We start from the raw sequence: 17,494 nt of genomic DNA, 5'->3' as shown, positions 1-17,494 counted from the left end.
ATAATAGGCCATTGCCAGTTAATTACTCCCAGCAATTTTGGAAAATAATTAAGAGTTAATGATTGATCTCTCCTCATTTGTACTTTGTGTGGTTGAATTTTCTGTAAACCCATATTATATGCTAGGTAATTAATAGATTCTTCTCTTTGTATTTTTTTCAGGAGCAATTTGTAATCTCCAACAAGGCAAAATTATCTTTCCTTTATCAAACACTTTTGATAATATATCTGCATTTGAATCAGCTAGTAAGATATCATCCACATAATGGTAAATTATATATTGAAGAAACTGTTTATGAATTATTACCAATGGCTGTTGTACAAATATTGACACAATGTGGGGCTTGTTTAACATTCCTTGTGGATGAACTTTCCACTAGCAGCTTTTAACAGGCTGGGAACTGTCATAAGAAGGCACTGTGAAGAAAAATTTTTCTCTATCCTGTTTTTGTAAAGGTATAGTGAAAACGCAGTCTTTTAAATCAATTGTTATAATAGACCACCCTTTAGGTAATAAAGAAGGCAAGGGAATTACAGGCTATAAAAAGTCCATTGGCTGAATCACCTTAAATCTATTAGCATTCTTCATTTTCAATTTCCTTTTAATGACAAATACAGGAGAATTCCAAGGACTGCTTTATTCTTCAATATGTTCACATTTAGCTGCTTCTCTACAAGCTGGTCCAGGCCCTATAAATTTTATGATGTCAAAGGTCATTGTTACATACATACAGGTTTGTCAGTTAACCATTTTAAGGGTTAGGCTGTTGGTATCTTTGAAAGATCAACAGCTGTTTTTGCCCTGCTTATATATAATCTGAATGGCCAATGACTTATTGATAATACCTTTTAATATTCTCTCAGAAACATTCTTTATTTTATGATTTATTTCTGAGACTGAAGGAATGTTAATCTGTGCTTTCTATTGATGTTACAAATCATGTCCTCATAAATTCACTGCAATGTTAGCCACATATGGCTTTAATTTTTGCATCTGTCCTTCTGGCCCTATACACTTAACCAACCTTGTATTTTGCTTTACTTGAGATAAAGCTATAATCCCTAGAAACTGAATATTTTCTGAAGAGGCCAATCTGGCTGCCAAAATTTTGGTGAAATTTTAGTTACCTTGGAGCCTATGCCAACTAAACCTTCAATTACAGTGCCATCTATTCATATTTTTAGCTTTGGTCTATGATCATTTATAAAAGTTTGCCAAAACAATTGTTTCATGATCTCTCCTGAAATTTTCATGTTATATTCTAAAGTTCTTCTGTCATCCAGAGCAGTACGATTTTTAAAAACAGGTATTAAGTCTTTTAATTGCTCTGTGGATGAGTTTCCTGGACAGGGAGTGATTGAAACAAATCTGATACTGCAGTCTCTGAGAAGGCCCCTAAAACATTTCACAATGACATAAAGGATTACCTTGCCTGTCACTTGCTGATCTGCATTTATTACTTCAGTGCTGATCTTTGACACACCTTCTACATACTCCGGAAAACTGGGGCCTTCGGTTTGAATTATCTTTGGAAAAAATCATTATTCCTAGATACAGCTTGCCTACAATCCCTTTTTAGATGATCTTGCCTCCCACAATTAAAACATCTGACATTTTGCTTTTTCTTCAGATTTTTTAGAAATCACTTCTATCCAAGTAGCATCATAAGTGTGAGGTACAACATCAGCTGCATTTTGGATCTATTTATCTATGGATGTTGATATTCCTTCTAAAGCCTAATCATTATTTTGCATCCTGAATTAACATTTTCAGAAGCCAATATTCAATTAATATTCGTCTAACTTCTGAATATGATATTCTATTTATAACTGAAGTCAATCTTTGCAAAAAGTCAGTGAAGGCTTCTTTTTGGCTTTGTATTATTTTATTAAATGACTCAGTCCTCTTTCCTGATTCTTCAGCCTTGTCCCAAACATTCAAAGCTACTAGATGACATAGCACCAAGATGTGATCATCAAATCCAAACTGTCTTTGTAAATCAGCATACTGGCCTTCACCTTGAAACTGACCTAATGAAATATAAATTCCTCTAGCCCTATTTTGTTGTTCTAGGTCCCTAGCTTCCTCTTTCCCCCATGTTCTCCATTGTAACTGAGGACCAGCTTCCAGTATTGCTGTAGCTAAATCTTTCCAGTCTTGCAAAATAATTCTATATGAGTTGCCCATGAATGTAATATCTTCTTCACTTGGGGTGAATAAGAAAGCATACCATATGAAATGACTGCTTCCTTAAATCTCCTCAAATCTAACATTTCTACAGTATTCTAGTTAACTTCTGCATATCCTTGTGTGTGCTTATCATCTGGTAGTCATTCTTGTATGGTAATTAGATAAAATAATGCTGGTTTCTAATAAACTTTGTCATTCCTCTTCAGTTTCATCATGCAATGATGTAGTAGGTTCTGCTCTAAATTACTCTGTCAGTGTGTGAATATTTTTCCTAGTTTTCTTAATATATCTTTCTAAGGCTTTTATCTTATCAGTCGGGTTTTTGTGTTTGTCACAGTTATCAAATCACTTTTTAAAGAATAAAATATGAATTGCCAAACTAATAATAATAGTAACCAATATTATGTCAATTCCAGCTAAGATAGTTATCCCTTCATTTATTTTTTTCCATTTTCAAGCCATCCATTGTAGAACTGTACATAGCTCTAACTGACTGCAGTTAATAATATTCCCCATTCTTAACATGGGAAAGATTGTTTTTAAATAAAATCTGATTCTCTGCTTAAGAATTTCCAGGTGTCCCACCAGATCTGCAGACTTTTCAGTTTGTTCACAGCAGTGACAAAGGCAACAGCTGAGCTATGTGGGGGTTGCAAGCTTCAGCAGCAGTGCTCACCTGGCAGAGTTGGGGCACATGGTACCTAGTCAATAGGGCTATCATGGTGACTTAGGCTGCTACTGTGCTGCATAGGACAGGCTGGGGGAACCTGTACCTGCTCACAGGCAGCCAATGGCTGAGGCATAGGCTGTGACTTTGCAGTGGTGGCAGCAGCAGCAAAAAACCTGAGTGAGCACAAGCACTAGTTGAGGCAACTGAGCTAGAATGGCAGCATCCCAGGGTATGGACCTAGGGAAAGCCCACAACCTGCAGGGGTGGGAGAAAGCTGCCTGAGGGACAGATGCAGGGAGACAGGAAGAAGAAACCCACACAGTGGGAGGCAAGAGCACAAAGACTGCCTGAATGACACACATACACAACATAATTTTTTTAAATGTTTGTTTTTGTTTTTGAAGAGAAAAAGCACATGAAGTTTGGAGGGTGGAACAAGGAGGAGTTGGGGGAGGGAAAATATATGATTAAATACATTGTCTAGAATTCTCAAAGAATAAACAAAAACATTTTACATGCTTGTAAAAACTTTATAAAAAGGACAGAAGGAAGAAAAGAGGGAGTTGGAAAGCTCTGTGACGGAGGACTCTGGCATATGGTCAGAACCCAGGAATGCAAGGTATTGCTGTCCATAGTTGTGTTATTTCTCAGGAAGGTTGCCAGCACTGGGAAAAACTTGCTTCCAAACCAGGAGTACTCTGGGCTGTAAATCTCAATTCCCAGAGACACACAAAGGCTTCAGAAAAACTAATTCTGAAAAACTAACCACTCTTAGACAGCCCCCCTTTTATCCCTCAACCTTAAACTTTTATTGATTATTTGAGAATTTCACATAAATTTCCCCATCACACTCACTTTCCGCTCCTCCCAATTCTGCCCCTCACCAATATCAACACCGCCAAAACCCAAATAACAAAAAAATCTCATCTGTATTTCCCATATAGTCACTGAAGCATGCTCAAACTCAAAAATTTAGTCCTTCCTCACCCCCACTCCACCCATTTTCCAATGTCACCAATGTTGGAGAGCCACACTTCAGCATCCTTACCACAATTTTTCTTCTATGGCTTCCAGTCTAGGCTGTTATTTTGGGAAGGGAGGTTAAGGTAGGAGTTGTCACAGAAGTCTTCTATGTCTATCTCAGTTGTGAGTCTCAGTTGGTACCACTGCAAAAGATGATTCTTTGTAATTTATAGCCAGAAGGGTCACAGATCATGAACATTCACACGGTCTAATAATAGCACAGACCACAGATATCCACAGGCCTGCAGTATCAGCATATGCCAGGGACCTCAGCAAGATCTACAGTGGCAATATAGTCCAACACAGCCTTCTGCTGCAGCACAGGACAAAAACACCATCATAGCCCTTGGTAGCAGCATAGACCATGGTCATCAGCATAGCCTCTGGGGCAACATGGCCACTGGTACCAAACAGTCCCTGGTGGAAGCCCATCCCCAGGATATCAGCATGGCTTCAGGCAGCAGCACTGACTAGAGACATTCATGTAATCTTCAGTGAAAACACACACTAGGGACATCAACAGTGTCTTCTGCAGGAGCACAAACTATAGACATCTGCATGTTCTTTAGTGGCAATGGGCCATGGACATCAACATGAACCAGGCAGAAGTACAGGAGACCCACATCTACATGGAATCCTGTTGCAGCAGAACTATGAACCCAAACATTTAGCCAGCTTTTTACAACCACATTTCCTTTAAATTCTGAGACCAGGGTCCTGGAACATAGGAGTAGAAAACACAGTGCCTGCAGGTGAGCACGACTTGGGGGAAGGGGCAGAGCAGAGCACACTAGGGCAGGGCTTAGGAAAATGAAGGCTGGAGGAGATTGGCTAAGAATGGGGAGGAACAGGAGGCTCTTTGAATATCTCCAGTGTTATCCAGAGCTGAGGAGCTGGGGAGAGGCAGGACAGAGAGATGGGGAGGGACAAGTAGGACTGGTCTGAACAAAACAAAGGACAAGGGCTCTAGTAGGACACAGAAGTGATCTGCAAGGAACAGGGTGGAAATTAGCAGACAGACTGTCAGTACTGTCAGCACCAGGCTGTGACCCAGGGGACAGGCCCCAACATAGACACTTGCCATGCTAACCACCATTGTCTCCCTCAAGGCCACCATCTGGTCAGTGCTTCATCCCATGACTCTGCTGCTGGCTTCTGTCATCTTCCTGATCCTGGCTGACTACCTCAAAAGCCGACGCCCCAAGAACTACCCTCCAGGGCCCTGGCGCCTGCCCTTTGTGGGCAACTTGTTCCAGTTTGACTTAGATGTCTCACAACTGCATGTGGGTATTCAGCAGGTAAGAAGGGGCTAGGGTGTGTGGCTGTGTCATGACCAAATCCTGAGCTACAGAAACAGGGATCCTGGCCCTGGGGGCAGGAAGACATGTATGTAGACTGATGCTCCCCATCACCTAACCCAGCCAGTAAAGCAAGTTTCTAATCTATAGTCTACTTTAAGGGGCATGGTGTTTTAATGCCAAAAAAATTTCATTTTCTTATCCTAATATGAAAGACATCCATTGTTATCTCATTATGGTCTGACAACATACTATGCATGATTTCAGTTCATTTGAGTATGTCAAGGTTGCTTGATGAGGCAAGAGTTCATCTTGATAAATAAGCACTGCTTAAAGTGCCCCTTAGCTTAGTTTGTTAAACACTCATCCAGGAAAAAAAAATCAATTCTCTTGATCATAATTTTCTATAGTATCATTTAGCTCTTATTCATACTTGCTCAATATTCATGTCTGCAATAGCCATGTCATGAGCAGAAGTAAGTAGTTCACAGTTCTCCATATCATTAATTACTTCTTACATTTATTCCACCCAGTCTTCCACAATTTTTCCTCAATCTTAAATGAGGAGATATTAATATAGATGATCCATCCAAATTTGAAAACTCAGTTACTTATGTGACATTTTGGCTGTGTATGGATCTCTGAACTAACTGCTATCTACTGCAATAAGAAGCTTCCCCCCATCAAAGTAGAGAACAATACAGATTTATGGGTAATAAACACAGATTTTTCAAAGTAATTTGACACCATGACCTTTTAAAATAACAACTGTAGCTTCACCCCCATGGCCTATTTTTCCACGTCATGTGTTTTTGACCATATTTACAATACCAGACATGAACTTTCCCTGTGATACATGATCCAGGTCCAATTAGAAAGTTCTTGATTACCTTCATGACTGCCATGCTGCTATTACACTCTAAATCAGCACCAAATCCCTGAGCATGCTTTTAAAGAAGGACTGGAGTGTTTTATTGGATAAGTATAAAATTACTCAATAAATTCAAGGCAATACAAAAATACCTAGTATGTACATATTTTTCTTTTTATATTATGCATCTTCTTTAATAAATGATAGCAACAAACTCCAGGAAAACCAGTTGGGTTTTGTTTTTTGTTTTTTCTTTTGCCCCCCCAAATTTATTTGTTTATGTATATTATGTATGAGTGCTTTGTATGCATGTATGCTTTCAAGAAGAGGGCATCAGATCTCATAATACATTGCTGTAAGCCACCATGTACTTGTTGAGAATGGAAGCCAGGACCCCTCGAAGAGCAAAGCAGTCAAAGTATTTAACAGATAAACACCTCTAAGTTTTGCATATCAGGTATTGTTTATGTGACTTAATTGCTATATAAACTCATATGCCTGCTATCTGAGCTCTGCTCCTCCATTCCTTTGTTCCCATTATCATCTTATAAAATACATTACTTAATATATAAACAGCAATGATAATTTTAGTTTTATTTTTGTGTCATTTTTATGATAATAAAGTTAAGCATGAAAAGTAGTAAAATTCTATAATTCATATATATATATAAATCAAGACATTTAAAACCTAACTAATTTTTCTCCAGAGTAAACAAAAGCACATAGAAAGAACAAGAATCTGAATTCAAGCATGCTAGAGGTCTGTCAATTCGAATTATTGAAGACCCATTGGATTAATTTTCCTACTCAAACTCCTTCAGGCTTCTAGCCAGAAACTAAGCAAGGTCACTACTGCAGCAGGCTGTGAGACACTTCACCCTAAAGGGTGCTCAGCAGTCTTGCTTCCCACCTTACTTTTCATGAGTAGCTACTTCTTCCAGGAGCCTGACCTGCACCTGGTTCTCTCAGGTGCTTGCTGACTTTCCCTGGTCAGATAATTGTAGACACCATAATGATAAGAACTGAATGTTGATCTGCCTTGAATTGTGAATTTCTTGAAGTTAAACTTACCAAACTTCCTAGTACTTGGCATTGGTCTTTGGCTGGGTGATGTTAACCATGCACGTGAAAAGATCTGAGTTCAGTCCCCAGAACCTACATAAAAAAGTCGAATGTAGTTGCCTGTATTTGTCATCTCAAGACGAGGAAGGATCAGACAAGTAAAATTTCAGGACTCAAGAGCTAGCCAGCATAGTTTTCTGGGGCCAATGAGAGACCTTGACTCAAAAAACCAAACCAAACAAACAAACAACAACAAAAATCAAAGTATATGGCCCCTCAGAGAGATGCCTGGGATTGAACTCTGGCCTTCATCCTCAGGCACACAAATGAACATACACAAACATGGACAGAAACATGTTAAACTTTGAGGCAGCAGTTACAATGATATTCTTGTGCCCATTAGGAACATAGACACATACACACACACACACACACACACACACACACACACACACACACACACACACTCATACTGCAATGACCAATGCTTTAAGAATTTAGGATAATAAATCTTCTTACATACTCCTTGTGGGAAAGTTAACCTCTGCCATTTTTTTTCATTTTCTTTCTAGGTGTCTCTGTTTTATTGCATCTTAAGGTTAAGAACTTTGACATAGTGAACTCTATTAAGTTGCTCATCATTACTCAGTGTCTTGTCTCACTAATCTAATCCTTGGAATGAAATTTCTCTTTTCTTCTAAACATTCCCTCTGCTGAACCTTGTTCTTTTATACTACGTTTGTTTATTTCACTCCTACTATTAATGTTCTGTATCTATAGCTTTTCTTAAACATTGTATCTCTTATTTAAATCCATCATTGTTTTTTTTAAGCATTGGTTCCATTTTTAAGCCTGTTTTAACCTTCTGGACTACCTTATTCTAAAATAATTATTTTGTTATTTTATGTATATGAATGTATTGCCTGGAACTATGCCTGTGCATTACATGCATGCCTGGTGCCCACAGAGGCCAGAGAAGGAGTTGGATCCCCTGGCCTTGGATTTACAGACAGTTAGGAGCAGGCATGTGGGTCCTGGGAATAGAAATCAGATCATCTGTAAGAGCTGTTTCACCACCGCTACACCTCCAGCCATGACCGATCGTCATTTTATCCTCTTCTTAAAATTATTTCTGTTGACTTAATATTGCACAGTGAAAAACATGCCCTGACTTACGATATATTCTGAGACATAATATGAGTCATTTAACTGCAGACAGAACCGACACATTTCAGAATCATGAGGCTAGAGATCCAAAGGTCAATTGACCTGCTCATCTTTCTACGGTTGGTAACAATAACAAAATGACTCTGAGATACCACCTTACACCTGTCAGAATGGCTATGATCATAAACACTAATGACAGTCTGTGGAGCAAAGGGAACACTCCCCCATTGTTGGTGGGAATGCAAACTTGTACAACCACTTTGGAAATCAGTATGGTGGTTTCTAAGAAAATTGGGAATCAATCTACCTCAAGTCCCAGCCATACCACTCTTGGGCATAAACCCAAGGGATGCTCAATCATACCACAAAGATACATGCTCAACTATGTTCATAGCAGCACTATTTGTAGTAGCTAGAACCTGGAAACAATCTAGATACCTGTCTACTGAAGAATGGATTTAAAAAATGAGGTACATGTACACAATGGAGTACAACTCAGCAGAGAAAAACAATGACAGCATGAAAATTTCAGGCAAATGAATGGAACTTGGAAATATCATCCTGATTGAGGTAAGCCAAACCCAGAAGGACAAACATGGGTTGTACTCACTCATAAGTAGATTCTAGTTATAAAGCAAAGAACAACCAGACTTCAACCCACAGAACCAGGGAAGCTATATAGCAGGGAGGAACCTAGGATGACTGTGGCTTATAAAAAGTTTTGGTTTTACTCAATTTCTGGGGAAGCTTCAATGAAATTTTTCACTCTTAGTATAAGAATTTATACTGTATCAAGCTGATAATAGAAAATAAATTTTAAAAATTAACATTAAAAAAACCTTTGTGATATACTTCTGTTGAACTAGAAATATACATAGGCTAAGAGATGATAAAAATGTAAAAAGTCATTTATCTTAGTCCTTAGCCTCTAGTTCCTTCTCAAGTTCAAGGACAAAATCTGGGTAGTACACATTGCCAGTGAGGAGTCCTTTAGCTTAAATCAGATTTTCAGTTGTTTCCAGAACTTCTTCATTGGACAGTCCCCAAATTGATATAAGAAATGTACTTGAATTTTATGCATCCATTGCTGATATCTCTTAAAATATATCTTTACTTATTGGCTCTGTGCTTATGACTAAGAAACAGCAGATTGACATTTCATTGAGGTGAAATGAAGTTATTAAGGACTAGGGATAAAAAAACAAAGGGAAGACTGATTCCAGGCTCAATATTTAATGTGGGTACAAGATTCTCAGATGAGACCAAATTGTGACATCTGATTTAGTGCTGTTCCCATGGGTTCAAGTCTCAAAGATTTAGGATGACACTACATGAAGTTGGGGATGTGGTAGAAGACCAAAGATATGTGAAGATATTGAACTGTTTGATAACACTGTTGCAGTTAGACAAGTCCCATCTAGAGAAAAGACAGAGCTGATGTCTACATAGTTCTAACTCTTGAGCACACAGGTGGAAGGACCTTTGATATTGATCACACAGTGTCATTCAAACCAAACCATGATTTGTATATTGTGAATTTCATAGACATTCATTCTTTCTGAAACTACCTCTTTGTTCTCATGACTGCTCCTCATACTATAACTTTCATTAACTCTAAGGCCCAAGGGACGTATCAATATTGTTGTCTATGTCTTCAAATATTACATAATGCCTGGCAACTTCTCCATGCCAAAGCTAGGTTTAGCTAGATTACTTCACCTACAACTTATTGGCTTTTTCAGAATGATGAAGAAAATCCTAACTACAGTAGAACAGCTTTAAAGAATGGAGTAAATCACAAGGAATAATCTGTGGTTTGAATAAATACAGCTCATATAGATTTATAGGGAGTGCTACTATTACTATATGTGGCCTGTTGGAGTAGGTGTTTCTTTGTTGGAGTGAGTGTGTCAATAGGGGATGGTCTTTGAAGTCTCAGAAGTTCAAAGCAGATCTAGTGGTTCACATTTACTTTCTACTGCCTACTGATCCACATGTAGAACTCCCAGCTACCTCTCCAGGACCATGTCTACCTGCATGCCATCATGCTTCCTACCATAATGATAATGGACTAAACCTCTGAACAGCAAGCCAGCCCCAATTAAATGTTTTCCTTTATAAGAGTTGTTGTGGTCATGGTGTCTCTTCACAGCAATAAAACCCTAACTGAGAGACATACTTAGCATTCATTCAATGAGTATGTCTGGGACCAGTAGGCTCTTATACTGGCTCAGCATGCAGATTTATCCGTGAGCCTTTGAACACCAGCTCATTCATTTCTCAGAAATACAGTGGGTGACTGGGTCCTGGAAGTAAACAAAGTGTTTTACACAGTACTGGTCTCCTTCTTCACAGAACTTTTTGAGGGAAAATACTTTTTTATTCTTATAACTGGGGGTCTGAGACTAGAAAGAGAGCACTTGCTCCAAGAGCCCACAGTTAGTTAACTATAGAACCTACATGTTTACTTCTATCCAGATCTTCAGAGATATAACCACTCTGAGCCTCCATCCTTTAATTTTTTTTCTGTATCTACTAATACAGTTGTTCTCAACCTGTGGGTTGCAACCTCTTTGGGGTCACATATCCTGAATATCATGTATTTATACTCGATCTACAACAGTAACAAAAGTACAGTTTTAAAGTAGCAATGAAATAATTTTATGTTTGGAGGAGTCACAAAAATTTGAGGTTAAAAGGCACATCATTAGGAAGGTTGAGAGTCACTGTACTAACAGGTAAACACAGAGTGTTCTCTTTCCTACACTGATATTGTAAGTTTTTTTAAGGCTTTTGATGCTTTCTGCAACACACATATGCATAGACAGCTCGAATTCTCTGAGTACTGACACCCTTATTTCTCTGCCTTTATTAGACACTAGGTTAGTGTGGTGGTCTGAAAGAAAATGGCTCCAAAAGGGGGTGGCATTATTGGGAGGTGTGGCCTTGTTGGAGTAGGTGTGGTCTTGTTGGAGCAAGTGTGTCAGTATGGAGGCAGGCTTTGAGGTTTCATATATGCCCAAGCCATGACCAATGAGACAACTTCCTGTTGCCTGCAAGTCAAGATGTAAAGACTCTCAGCTACTCCAGAAACATGTCTGCCTGCACGTTGTTGTGTCACACCAAAATAATAATGGACTAAACCTTTGAAAATGTGAGCCACCCTAGTTAAATAGTTTTCTTTTACAAGAGTTGTCAAGGTCATGGTGTCTTTTTTTTCAGCAGTAGAAACTCTAATTAAGACAGAAGTTGATACAAGGAACTGAAGTATTGCTATGATAGGCCTGACCATGTGTTTCTTTGATGGAATATGGACTTTGGGACTGTAGATTAGAAAAGCAGTTGAATGTTTTAAGTGCTGATTAATGGACCATACTAGTAGGAGCATGGAAAACAGTGGTGCTAAGAGTTATTTGAACTGTGGAGGGTTGGCTCAAGAGGTTTTATAGGAGAAGAATTTTAGTATGTGGTCTAGAGATCTTTCTTGAGACATATTGGTGGAGAAAGTGGCTGCCCTTTGCTTTTGTCTGAAGAGGCTGCCTGAGGCTAAAGTGAAGACTTTTGGATTAATTCTAATGGCAGAGGAAATCTCAAAATAGCCTAGTATAGACTGACACCTGGTTATTAGTGGAAACTCTAATGATTTATAATGAAAAGAAACAAGCTGAGCATGGTAAATTACAAAATCTTCAATTTTAGGAGAAAAAGAACACCAGGAATAAGAATAGAGTTAAATCCTGTGTTAAAGGAGATAAACAGATTGAGAAATGAAATCAACAATGTGGTGACCTCAGGCCACAATCCCACCCAACTAAGTTTCCAACTTATGAAAGGGAATTAAAGAAAAGCTTAGAACTGGGTGTGGTGCTATATGCCTTTAATTACAGCACTACAGAGGTAGAGGCTGGTAGATCTCTGAGTTTGAGGCCATCCTGGTCTATACAGCAAGTTCCAGAACAACCAAGCTTAGGCAGTGAAGTTAACCATTGAAAATAGAAAGCTGGTATAGATGTAGTTAATTAGGAGGGCATGTTACTGCCCCAGCAAGCAGCACAATTGGGCAGCTTTGGCCTTATGGTTCTGACTTTATAGTCAAGGTTAGGAGAAATGAACTATGGATTTTTCTTCCATGTTTAAGGAAAGCCATTGAGGTCAGGCATGTGTCAGGGATGTTACTCAATAGAGGCCTAGAGAGGTCATTCTATAAAGCTGTCCATTTGAAATCTCAATACCCTTGGAGACCCAAAGATGTTGGAGATACCAGACATATAGGATACCTGTCAAGGGGAATTGCTGACATGGAGTGGAACCAGCCCAAGACAAAGACATATGTTGCAGTCAAAAAAGCTGAAAGGAGTTGGAGATCTGAAAAGTACTTTGACATCAGACAGGGAGATGTAGATTTTGGAATTTTCCCAGCAGGTTTTTGGTCTTGCTTTGGTCCAATATTACTTCACTATGCTCTCATTTGGGAATGGTAGTGTATGTCCTATGCCATTACATATTGGAAGTATGTTATCTGCTTTTTAATATTGATCTTACAGGATATTACACTTAAGAGATTACATGAATCTCAGAAGAGACTTTAAATTTTAGACTTGTAAATAAAGGTTCAGTCTATTATAGACTATGGAGAATTTTGAAGTTGGACTGAATGTATTTTTGCAATATGGTATGGCTAAAAGCCTTTTGGGTTCAGAAAGTGGAATGTGATGCTTTAAAAAAAAGTCCTCCAAAGGGAGTAGCACTATTAGAAGGTATGGCATTGTTAGAGTATGTGTGGTCTGGTTGGAAGAAGTATGTCACTGAGGAGGCAGGCTTTGAAGTCTCACACATGTTCAATCCATAACTAATGAGACAGAGCTTTTCCTGTTGCCTGTGACTCAAATGTAAGTACTCTCAGCTACTTCTTCAGGTTTGCTTGAACACCATGTTGCACCATGATGATACTGGACTAAACCTCTGAAAATGTAGGCCACCTCACTTAAATATTTTTCCTTTATAAGAGTTGCTGTGGTCATGGTATCTATTCAGAGATATAGAAACTCTAAAACAATTAGAGACCTTGCTTTCTTTAAAACAATGATATCTTCATGATTTAGTCTAGGGAAACATTGATTCTCACTGAATTCTTATTGGTGAAAGCATGAAAAAAGTTTAAGAGGAAACTTCATTGTCAACTGAATTAGAATTTGCTAGAGTGAATATGAAGAGAAAAGTACTGTAATGTTTTTCTTACACCAAGGTACCTTTTCAACACACAGGTGCATGAACTCCCTTCATTGTCAGTTTCATTATTACACATGTACATTTCATATCTAGCAGATGCTGAGTAAACAGCATTATCCTCTGGATAAACGGATATTTGACTTTCTAACAAGTCCATGCAAGCTGTAAAAAACACACACAGACCTTCCTCATCCCTTGTCAGGTCACATGTGTTTTAATCTCTGCCTTCGGTGGACTTAGGAAGAATCAGGAGAGATATTGCATAATTTTTGAAACTTATGTGCTTATACATTCCTTTAATAGTATATGATAGATACCCACTCAATTCATACTGACATTTATAAATAACATTTTAAAGGGTAAATTGCATTTTTCTTGAATTAATTTAGTTGAGATACAGAGAAAATATTTCAGAAACACTTCCACAGACCAAGGTGCACCCCTCCATTTATGTTAACATGGAGACCTCTCAACACAAGACTCATTAGGCACACATATGTCTGCCATTCCTTGATACACTGACACAGACACACTTAACTCTGGCTTTTGAAATGTTTTTCAGTTTGTGAAGAAGTATGGAAACCTCATTAGCCTGGATTTTGGTAACATCCCCTCAGTGGTCATAACTGGCATGCCCTTAATCAAAGAAGTTTTAACTCACATGGAACACAATTTTTTGAAACGCCCCATGATGCCACTCAGAGAACGTGTCTTTAATAACACTGGTAAGTTTGATTATCAGTACTGTTGACTTTAGTAGGTTATTCAAAAAATTTTTTAAAAATCTGAATTTAATTGACAATGGGACACATATTGGTTAGGAGAGGTTACAGGTGGAACTGCATGGCGGGAGTAAAAAAAAAAAACATGAACAAGATGTATTGCACTGGGGGCTGGAGAGAGGGCTCAGTGGTCAAGAGCACTGACTGCTCTTCCAGAGGTCCTGAGTTCAATTCCCAGCAACCACATGGTGGCTCACAACCATGTGTAATGAGATCTGGTGCCCTCTTCTGGCTTGCAAGGACACATGCAGGCAGAACACTGTATATTTAATAAATAAATAAATCTTAAAAAAAAAAAAGATGTATTGCACCCATATGAAATTTTTAAAAAGAAAGAAGTACAGATAATATTGCTCATAATAAATTATAAGGTGTGTGTATGTGATGTTAACTGTACCTCTATGTCTGTAATTTTCAACATTCTTATGAATAAAACACTTCATGAAATGTTATCTTTAGATCCAGCTGCCTGCCGAATTCCCTAGCTCAAAGAAAATTAGAGCGTTTTGCTGTGAGACAGAAAAAACATATCCCTCTGACTAAAACTAGATAAGAAGTAACAGCATCTTCTTCCACAGCAAGACACACTGTGCCTTCACTTCTCTTTTTCCCACTCCAACTCTCTGCCCCAAGAAAATGGATGTGAGTCAGCTTACTCCTGGGGATACTCTTCTTTCTTATGACTCCTTAACTACATCGTTAAAGCCATGCCACACAGGGATCTCTAACATTCCAGACAGTGTGAGAAGACTAGCATGAGTACACAAAGTGATCATTAGATCAACTTATATGTCAGAAAGTTGAAAACAGACTTCAATTGTATTAACCTAAACAAATTTTTACCATTTCCTAATTATACCTTGAAACAATCAACCACTAATAGTACATCATTGACTGTATTATATGCTATGAGAAACACAGTCAGGGACATATGTGATTAATACTGACCAGAATAGATAAAAATCATTCTCATTCTGTGACACATAATTCATCTAACAAGAAAGTCTGAATCAATTAGCTATATTGATTAAAAACCTGTCATACTACAATAGTAAAGAATTTATCAAAGATATTCAAGTTGGCTTAGGATTCAGGAAAAGTTTTTGAAATAATGGTATTCATTTAGTAGTTTAAAAAAATACACAATAGGGATAGAATATCCCTGAAGAGACAAGAAAGCAAGGATCTTGAAGTATTGAAAGGTATCAAAGGTGGCAAGTATAGTATCTGAAGGACATATTAAGTGGACATAAAACTGTTGAGTCTGGCAAGAAAGAGCCCAGCTCTTGACTTTTCTACCATAACATCAAGAGAGACCCTTAAGTAGTTCGGTTGGGAGAAGAAATTCCATTATTACACATTTTGAGGCACACTTAGGATGCCAAGTAGAGAACAGAAGGACTATAGCAAAGATATTATCACTGTAAGTTATACAAGAAGGAGTCTGAACACTCAAGATGACAAAAATGACAGTAGGTTAGACTGGGATGGTGCCATTCAGGATCAGGGACTGAGTCATTCAAGAGAGAAGCCATCATGACATATGACTTAGATGCCAGGAAAATGGAGTTCTCAGGAGACTGCAGGAGCTGTGAGTGATCAAAGATGACAATGACAGAAGACAGGGTGATTAGTGGTGTTGACTTCCATTTGGGAGTTTCAGGAATATAATAATAACATCTGTCATACATGTGGTGAGTGTAAGTTCTGTAAATGCAGTGTTTATAATTACATGTGTGATTCAGGAGTGTGTGCCTTCTGAGACAAACTACAGTTTGACTATCAGAAGGGGTTATTTAAATTATAGGAGTTCATTAGATTTCCTGTAACAAAGTTTGATATGGAAGGGAGGTTTTAGACCTAGGCTTAACTCCAATGTTTCAAGATTTTATAGAAAAAAGTAAAACAACAAAAATTATAGAAAATTTCTAGCAAAGTTTTAGGAAGAAAATCTGCAGTTCAAGCATCCAGAATAGAAAGGAGAGTTTCAGGATATAAATGACTGAATTGATGAAAGAATACATTAGATAGAGGCCAAGACCTGTGTTTAAAGAATTGAACATCGTTCTGAAATGTAAGACATGGAAGGAGAATAACACTGTATGTACCTGAGGCAAAACTGATGCTGAGAACACCAGCATGTTCCACTTTTCCTCCACTTCTCTGTGCATATGTGTATGTGGTGTGAGAAATACTCATCCTTCTTAACTTCATGAGTCACTTTGTCATCTTTCAAAATCTGTTTGCTAGAACTTCTTCTATAATGCCTTTGTTGTTTTGTTTGTAATGTGTGCCCTGTCCTATGCATGAGTGTGTTCCTGGTTCTCATTGTGCCATAAATAGACATATTTCAAATAATCCATTTGGGGCTTTAGAAGCAGGGAAACTTGAACACCTAGATGTCCACCTACTTGTTGTTGTTCAAGGATTACTTTAAATTTATTATCATACTTCAGTGTTTTATCAATTGAAATGGACATTTTGCTAGTTGGTGATAAACTTGTAGAGTTTCTATCAGTACAAAGTTGTACAATATATAAGAAGTACTTACTAAACTACATACTGTTTCAAGTCACCAAAACATGTTAGTCACTTGCATTGAGATTATCTATAGACAGCTATCAATTCACTTATTGGCCTTTCTTGTCTTCTGTACACATGTCTTAAATATAACAGTTTTTTCTGGAACTTTTAACAAGAATCACAATGCCATAATGCTGAATCTCTTCTTTCCAGGATTGCTCATGTCTAGTGGCCAGACATGGAAGGAGCAAAGAAGGTTTGCACTAATGACACTCAAGAACTTTGGATTGGGGAAGAAGAGCCTAGAGCAGCGCATAAAGGAGGAGGCCCTCCACCTTGTAGATGCCATAGGAGAGGAGGAAGGTGAGCCCTCTACAGGGCAGTGCAGGAGGCTATGGCCCTTTCTTTCATTGAATAGTTTCCTATTGTCTAAATCCTAGTCTTTGGTCTGCACTGTGCTAGGCACTGAGGACTGAACAGTGAACATCTAGCCATGCCCTTGCCCCAGGAGTTCTACAGCTAAGCAAACAAATGGGTCATTAAACAAATTGTTGAACTTAAAGCTTGGTTCTCTATGTGACGTCACAGATATTGACAAAGATCTTGAATTGTGCCAGGACCTCTGTAGAGGACTGTAGGCAGAGCTTTTCATATGATGCTCTATTGTGCATATTTTATG

At 38.2% G+C, this 17,494-nt stretch overlaps 1 protein-coding gene across 1 annotated transcript in view; it reads left to right on the top strand.

Annotated features, from left to right (window-relative positions):
* The first annotated feature begins 4,965 nt into the window (after positions 1-4,965).
* Positions 4,966-17,494, top strand: part of LOC118578446 (cytochrome P450 2J3-like) — a 44,399-nt gene continuing 31,870 nt past the window's right edge. Inside the window, exons 1-3 of the mRNA XM_036179393.1 lie at positions 4,966-5,181; positions 14,073-14,235; positions 17,029-17,178. Coding sequence (XP_036035286.1) covers positions 4,966-5,181; positions 14,073-14,235; positions 17,029-17,178 — 529 coding nt within the window. The remainder of the gene's footprint in view (positions 5,182-14,072; positions 14,236-17,028; positions 17,179-17,494) is intronic.

The sequence above is a fragment of the Onychomys torridus genome, chromosome 2 (genome assembly GCF_903995425.1).
Source record: "Onychomys torridus chromosome 2, mOncTor1.1, whole genome shotgun sequence".
NCBI classification, from domain to species: Eukaryota; Metazoa; Chordata; class Mammalia; order Rodentia; family Cricetidae; genus Onychomys; species Onychomys torridus.
The sequence above is the reverse complement of the archived record's forward strand: the minus strand, read 5'-3'. Positions and strand labels throughout refer to the sequence as shown.